The sequence below is a fragment of the Limulus polyphemus genome, unplaced genomic scaffold (assembly GCF_000517525.1).
Source record: "Limulus polyphemus unplaced genomic scaffold, Limulus_polyphemus-2.1.2 Scaffold2046, whole genome shotgun sequence".
Classification (NCBI taxonomy): Eukaryota; Metazoa; Arthropoda; class Merostomata; order Xiphosura; family Limulidae; genus Limulus; species Limulus polyphemus.
The window spans coordinates 38,945-47,546 of record NW_013667656.1 but is presented as its reverse complement, the minus strand read 5'-3'; the positions used below and the strand labels follow the sequence as shown (position 1 = coordinate 47,546).

Genomic DNA, 8,602 nt, shown 5'->3' with positions numbered 1-8,602 from the left:
AATAATACTTTCTAGGTATTGATGTGTTTAGTTACTGAAATGTGAGAAACTTATCTCTAAATGGATTTCCTGATTGATTTTTAAAGCAACAAGATAATTAACAAAATAACATTACTTAAAATGGTTAAAATTTTTCTCATGAAAAATTCCCCTTAACAAACCTTCCTAAACATACTATATTCTTGAGACAGTCACCTCTGATTATTGTCAAAAATGTTGGTATGTAGCTTGTTCTTTTTTAAAAACGTGCAACCTTCTATTTAAGAGCTCCACTTGCATACATACACAGCATCATCACATGCTCAAACAACCTTTGTATTTTGTGGACAGTGTCATGTGCTCCAACAATTAGTGTTTTGGTGGACAGTGTCACATGCTCTAAAAAACCTTGTATTTTGAGGACAATGTTGCATGCTCCAACTATTCTTGTATTTTGTGGACAGCATCACATGCTCCAATAATCCTTGTAGTTTGTGGACAGTTTCGTGTGCTCCAATGATCCTTGAATTTTGTGGACAGTGTTGCATGCTCCAACAATCCATGTCTTTTGTGGACAACATAACATTCTTAGAAGTTTTATACATTCTGTCTTAGATTCTAGATATATATTGTAACAGTAAAATCATAAAATAAAGTTCATAAGAATGTTTTATAAAATTAATTTATCACATCAGCTGTATCATAATGACAACAACATAAGCAAGGATGCTTAAAGAAAATGTTTTTTAGCTTTAAAGTAACAGTTTTAAAATTAGTTTTCACAAACTTAATACATTATATCAATAATGCTAATGTAATATATGGCAATCGTTTTTCATTATTTATTTTGAAAATATTCTAAACTGAAGTGTGTGCAAATACTGGCTGAAGATAATAAGAGTCTAACTGTTGCAGTTGCATACTTTTAATAAAAATAAGTTTTATATTTACACTATGCCAAAAGTTCTCATGATAAGTTTTCAATCATTATTGTTTAATAGCATTTACTATTTTCTCCAATAATTGCATTCTTTCTTTATGCATTTCTTCAAGTCTTTTCATTCTATCTTCCTCATCTTTTTTTCTTTCTTTCCTAAATGTGTTCAGTGCCTGAATAATTTCAGAAGTTGAAGTGAACTGATTTAAGTTATTTTCATCATCATCATCAGCTAATGCTGAAATGTCACATTCCCTCATTTCAACAAGGTTATCAGGAAAATGCAAGTCCTCTGACTTATAATCCTTGCACAACTGAGATGGCTGGGCATTTAGATGTGGAATTATATCATCAACTTCCAATTCTCCATCTTTATTATTTATATACATAATTGGATGTTCGACTTCTTTATGCTTTCTTTCAATATTCTTGCACTCTTTAAAACACTGTTTACCACTGATTAGAATACCACTAAGCTCTGTTGCTTTTTGTGCTATTAAATCCCAAGCCTGGTTCTTTGTGACTACTCCTTCAGTAAATAACCAATCATTTTCATGCCTCAAACAGATCAAAAGGTTTGTTAAAGACAGGGTCTCCTCTGATGACTGATCTGTAAATACAATATATTTCAGTAAAAAATGCATAGTGTGTGGGAGGTATCAACACTTAAGATAAATATTCTATGTTTTAGTTTAAAAGATAGAATAAGTGGCCATTTTATAAATTGTATGAGTTATTATGATAACGGTCACAAATAAAACATGTTAAAATTAAAAACTATTCAAGGAATTTACCTTATTAAATATTTTAGAGAAAAGTTGAAGAAATTGACCCACTCAAAATACACAGAATATTTTTTCCTTAAAGATATTAACATGAAAGTTAACACTTTCACAGTTTAGCTATCTTCCCCTTGCATTTGTCATAGAGATTTGCATGCCTTGAGGCAACTACCACCTAATCTCACATGCTCTAACTTGAATTGCTCTACAGCATGATGGAATAAACATGCAGCAAAGATCTCCACCAATAGGAGAACAACATAGCTCCATGGCAAACAGCTATCCTTAGGCAGTTGCACTCAAGAAATTCATTCTCTGATGAGACAAGGAACACAAAGGTGCACTAGAACTGGGGAGCATGGGTGGAAGTGTGTGTACAGGGGTGGCTCGAGAACTTCATTCTCTGATGAGGCAAGGTACACCAGAAGTGGTCTTGCAGAACACACCATCTTGCAGTGGTCATACATGGAACCAGGGTGGATGGTATGAGCATTTTCCATTATCCTGGCTTGATGCAGATTTTAGGAAATAAGTATACATTGAGAGACATTACCAGCAACCTGATGGGATACTATGAATATATAAGAAACTCTGAGAGAGAAATAGTGTATTCTTCACAAAGACAGTGGAGTGGTAGAAGAACAATGACCTGCAGTAGCCAAAAACCATCAGTAGATAAAACAGCTTGAAAGTGTGAAGAAGACAAATGTATGGAAAATATCCACATGCCTACCTGGAGGAGCTCATCCTAGGACCAGTGAAGAAGAGATGTAAGAGAAGAAGGAAGGCAACAAATTGAATGCAAGATATTCTGAAAAAATCCCCAACTTGAGACAATCCAACTAGAGGAGGTAACAGTCCCAACCAGTAAGGGGAGAAGAAAAGGGATTCATGGAAAAAAGGAAATCCATGAATAAGCACACCAAAAAGCCCAACAGGTCATGGGAGCCAATCTTGGTCCAAATTGTCCAACAGGCAAGAAACAGAAGGAATAGAGATAGGAAAGAAGCACAGGCAACCTCCCAAGCACTTAAAGACTGAGGAAGGAAATACTGGAACAGTGAGAGGGATATAGAAGTGCAGTAGAAGAGAGTGCAAGAAGCAATAATCATAGGATAGACATCCAAACAGCAGTAATAGCAAGTGAGAAAGAAGAGGACACAGGGCAGGAAGCCAAAGGCTCAAATGGGGCATGTAATTCCCATTAAGGTCTCAGTCAGGCAGGGAAGCATAGTGAAAAGGACAGAGGAGAAAGGAGCAGAACAGAGTGGAGAGGAAATGGAAATAAACACCTCATGGTACCAAGAAAGGAGATGTCTACAGACTAGACCTCACAAAAATCAGTGAAGGAACAGACTGGCAAGCCAATGATGAGCAGCCAAGGAAAAAAGGCAGGAAGGTGGTCACAGGATGACTGCCAGGAAGAAAAAGGTGGTGGAAAACTGATGACAAAAGAACTGCCATAGTTGCTGATAGAAAAGGGCAGCAGAAAGATGACAAGGGAGTGACACAAAATCACTGATGGATTGGGCAAATTCCATACACATGAAAGAGAGAAGATAACTCTTGATAAAGAAAGGATACACATGTGTGAAACAAGAGCGAGAGAGAAGGGAAATTGAGGAAGAAAAAAAAGGGGGTTCATATGCCAGCTGATGAAGGCTGAGCCAGGCAAAGAAGTGCCAACAAAAGGACTCAAGATGGAAAGCATGTAAGGATGAGGATCAGAGGGAGTAACTAATAGGGGAATGGGCATATAGAAAAAGGTGAGATCAGGCCAAGCTGAGAAAATCAATAGACAGAGATGAAGGATGAGGAACAGAGATCCATGAGGGCTCAGAGTTGTGAAGGGTAGTAAATGTATCCAAGAAGGATGTGACCTACTAAGATCAAACCCCAGGAAAGACCAGAGGTGTTGAGACCACTCAGTCAAGAGAATGCAAACTGGCCAAGAGAGGTGGTCCACCCTCAGGATATAAGCTCTTGGCAAATGATAGGCAAGAAGATCAACCTGATGTGAATAGGCCAAAGGTGGTATGTTCCTGGAATAGGAACCTCTTGGATGGTTGGTGCAAAAAATGACTATGTAAGAGACTGGGTGGAACATGACCAAGTGATCCACCAGTAGGGGTAGGAAAAGGAACATACCAAAACAGAGAGAGGGTTGAGCCAGTAGATGTGGAGGGAACACATGATCAGCACCAAAACATCAGAAGTCCTGCCCTCAACAGAGAGGGAAGCATTGAAGAAGGTAGAGATCTTGTGTGAGAGGCAGTAAGCAAGTGCAGTAAATAGTCTGGGCATGGTCCAGTCCCTAAGACAATACCCCAACAAGATGCTCACAAAGTGGAATTGGACCCCAAGAATGAAAACCATGGATCCACAAGGTCCATACTTAGAGACACATTAGTGATTTCACCAAAGTTCTAGGGAAGCCAGAGTCCCCACTGACCATGGACAACTGCAAGCCAAATGAAAAAAACTGTAGAAGGGATTGGAGGGATGTGAAAAGGTAATGGGAAGAGGAGAGAAAAGAAAAGCAGTGAGGAAAGAGACTAAAGTGGAGAAACAGAAAATATATATTGGCAGAAAGTGAGACAAACAGCAGGAAGAGAGATAGGTACCAAAAGATTCGTACATATGTGATATTCACTGATAAAAAGAGTGATGAAATAGATTACCAGTAAAGGGAAGATAAGGAAAAGAGGAAGGCCTGGAATCTAGAATGGGGAGGTGAGAATGAGAAAGATCTAGACAAGGTATAGGTGCAAAGGGCAAAGTCAAGATGAAGAAACCAAAACTTGAGAAGATATCAAGGACAGAAGTCTTATGACAGCAGTCCAAGTTTCCAGGGGTAAAGGAACACCACAGAAGACCTCTGGATAATGAAAGGGAGCCAGAGGAAAAGGAGGTACGCAAGGAGAATAAAGGGGTGCAGAAAAATAACTCGACCCAATGAGTCCTGACAGTAAGGGAACAAAGTATGGAGGGATAAAACAGAAGAAGTGGAACAGGCTAAAGAAAACAAATGCTTAAAGAATCCATCAAATGTGTGAAGAAGTGCCTCAGTTAAAAGGCAGAATTCAGAAAGGGAATACAGAAGGATAGAGAGAAAAAGGTGAAAAATGCAAAAATGGGAAACTAGAAGTGAAAGAAAAAAGTAAGGGGCATGAATCCTAAGCTGGCCAGATCTATAATGACGTCATTTGAGTGTATACTGACAGACAACACACTGCTGTGGAGTGGTGCAAGTAGTTAAAACAGATAACCCCTCAAGGGAGCCAAAAGCCACCTTTTGGTGAAATAAAAATTGTAGTGTATGAAAGTTTCAAACACACATGTAAGTATATAGTATAGTACATTTTATGCAAGTTCCTGCTTACCTATTACTATTAGAAAGGTGTATCTATTTATTAGAGCACAGCAGTTTCATCCAGATCTTCATAAACAGCTCATAATATCACATGGAAGAAGCCTTTGTCCAATAATATAAGAGCTAAAAAAAAGCACGTCAGATGTACACACAGCACCATCTACATGTTTTAACTTGCCAGGAAGTGCCAATAGTAAGATTTGCTTTACTTTATAAATACAAATAAAGAAATGTGTAGTAATTTATTATTTTTGGCATAAACTCCTCCATCCCTAAAGATGATACCCCAAAGTTTGAGAACCACTTTACTAAAGCATTAGTAATTCTACCTGACTGCACAATATTTCCTCAGCTCTGTACACTCCTTAAAATAAACTAAAAACATAACCTGAAGTCAAAACAAATGTGTTCTAAGTTCATTGTCCATGTTCATTTTATAAACAATAATTAATAAGTAATAGAAATACAAACACACACAATATACATCTCATTCATCTCCTAAATATGTTTTCTAACAATATAAAAAAGAAGAAAAAATAGAACATCATAAACTCAAAGTAAATAACTGTAGGGTGATAGCTATTTAGAAGGTATTTAGATGTATGTAATATAAAACAGTTTTAAATATGAAAATAAGCAAGTCAAGACAGCTGATATAAAGTTGCTGTGTAAAGTCCTCTAACTGGACGATTGTTTGGTATTTCATAAGTAGTATGACCACTGAAAATTGGGAAAGGTGTGTAACAGCTCTTTCTGAAGCAAAATACACATACATTTAGATCATAAAAATGTGTTCAGATTAGTGATTTATAATTTCCAAGACTGAGATACCTCTTGTATTTAATAGCATTAGAAAACAAAGAAATATGGATTTACTTTGGGCAAAGAAAAGGCCTGCAACAAGTAATACCCCAGCCATCGTAAGCAAAGTGCAGCATCTTGTAAGAAATATAAATCCATGAACACAAAGGAAAGTGACAAAAGTTGTCCATATATCCCAAGAAAAAGTACACAACAGAAACTGCTATGTTGATACATAAACACTCTACAATACTAGGTTCATTTTAAAATACACAAAAACACAAAAAATGCATGACTTAATAATTCATTACTTAACCGACACTTGAAACTGGTAAATCTTGGGAAATTTTAAAGGTAATATCTTTTCTTCATGGTGACACAAAATTCCAAACTTGTATGCAGTTGATATCACACCTTAAGGCTACAATATGTAGGGCTTCTGTTTGTCAGTGTTTAATGTTTTAAAACATAGTTGTTATTTTTTAGCTGATCTATAGTTTTATGTAGATACCTTAAATTTTGTGTGTTTTTTCGGAGTTTTCACTTTTAATACCGTAATGAGCATGCTAATATACCGTAAACTAATTTCTCTTATGGGAGTAATAACAGGTATCAAACATAGTTCTATTTATGTTTAAGCTTTGTTAATATTTTATATAAAATTATAAAAACAAACTTGCCACTAACAGATAAAACATGTTCTTTTTTCTTCAAGACTAATATTCCATAGCAATATAGTTTATACAGTAAGGTCTCATAAGCACAGTGACTGGGGAAAGTGAGGATGTTAAAGTAAACTGAATGACTATTTCTGGTGTTTATTGAAAAAAAAAAATTTTTTTCTTTTTGTCTTGGGGATGTTTGTTCAGTTAAAATTGAAAATCAGAAGCCCTAATTATACAATTTGTCCCATTAATATGTCCATGGCAGTGCTCCAAAAGGGGATATAAATGTGCCTATAGCAGTAAAAGAATTAAAAGGCAGTGTCTTAGTTGTGTACAGATATTGGTCTAAATAAAATAAAACAAAAGAATAAGGTCACATTTCATAAACATAATATAATACTAAGTACTAGCTTCAATTAAAATGTCTTTATATTCATAAGTAAAAAGTATTAGTATCCATGGTTTTGATGACATTAGAACAATGATTCTCAAAGTTTTTTTAGACTAAAATCCCCTTCCTCATGTCTGTGGTACTTGATGCCCTAACCAATACACACACATACGTATTGGTAAAAATAATCTAATATGCCATTACAACTAATTTAAAAAATTGTAGTGCACCACAGTTCAAACATGCATGCAAGTATACAGTACATTTTATGTGAGATACTACTTACCTATTAACTATTAGAAGGGCAAAAAAAAAACACGTCAGACACATGCACAGCACCATCTTCAAGTTTTAATGTGTCAGTACTAAGATTTACTCTATTTTATAAACAAGTAAAGAAGTGTGTAGTAAGTTTTTATTTTTGTCATCCCATTCCCTCCCCTTCTGGAGATCATGTACCTCAGTTTTAAACCACTTTACTAAAGCACTAGTAATTCTACCTGACTGCACAATATTTCCTCAGCTCTGTACATTCCTTAAAATAAACTAAAAACATTAAATACAATGTGATCCCCCTTTGCAGCTAGTAATTTAAATAATAGTTAACCCACCTTCCTCTTTTACAGTTTCTTCTTCTGTTGTCATAACAGTGTAAGACACTTTTGGAACATAACCTGAAGTCAAAACAAATGTATTTTAAGTTATTTGTCCATGTTCATTTTATAAACAATAATTAATAAATACCAGAAATACAAACACACACACACAATATACATCTCATTCATCTCCTAAACATGTTTTCTAACAATAATAAAAAAGAAAAAAAAATAGAACATCATAAACTCAAAGTAAATAACTGTAGGGTGATAGCTATTTAGAAGGTATTTAGATGTATGTAATATAAAACAGTTTTAAATATGAAAATAAGAAAGTCAAGACAGCTGATATAAAGTTGCTGTATAAAGTCCTCTAACAGGACTATTGTTTAGTATTTCATAAGTAGTATGATGCCACTGAAAATTGGGAAAGGTGTGTAACAGCTCTTTCTGAAGCAAAATACACATACATTTAGATCATAAAAATGTGTTCAGATTAGTGATTTAGAATTTCCAAGATGAGGTTATCCCTCATAGTTAATAGCATTGGAAAATAAAGAAATATGGATAAACTTGTAGCAACCAAACCATTCAGAAAGAGATCTGCAACAAGTCATACTGTAGCAATGGTAAGCAAAGTATGACATCTTGTAGCATGAGAATTCATGAACTCAAAGGTCAGTGGCAAGAGCCATCCAAAGTCCAAGCAACAGTACACAACATAATAAAGAAGGAACTCCAAATGGATATGAAGCCAACAGGATATGTGTTAAACAAGTCATACTGCTCATTCAGTTGTCACATACCTCCAAATGTGAAGAATGAAATGGGTGTTATGCTATCCTATATAAAGACTGTAACAAATTTATTATTATTATTATATATTTATTTTAATATCAACGTTTGTTTAGATTAAGTTTATATTTAAAAACATACATGGCTTATACTGTTAAATATGTATTGCAAACTCCCGCCTATTCTCCAAATTCGTAGAAGATTCGAGAGTAAGAATCAACAATATGTGTGTACGTAAATGCTTGTGTTAGCACCAGTATTGTTACATAAAACTGAAATTTCT

The 8,602-nt window shown here is 35.1% G+C and overlaps 1 protein-coding gene across 3 annotated transcripts in view; it reads right to left on the bottom strand.

Annotated features, from left to right (window-relative positions):
• Window positions 1–888: 888 nt before the first annotated feature.
• LOC106465769 overlaps window positions 889–8,602 on the bottom strand; it is a 14,239-nt gene continuing 6,525 nt past the window's right edge. For 2 of the 3 annotated variants that reach the window (XM_013926004.2, XM_013926005.2), the window contains exons 3-4: window positions 7,540–7,602; window positions 889–1,526 (exon numbers count right to left, since the gene is read on the bottom strand). In XM_013926004.2, the coding sequence (XP_013781458.1) occupies window positions 967–1,526; window positions 7,540–7,602 (623 nt within the window). In that variant the 3' untranslated portion in view covers window positions 889–966. The remainder of the gene's footprint in view (window positions 1,527–7,539; window positions 7,603–8,602) is intronic. The other variant, XM_022393700.1, reaches the window with a different exon arrangement.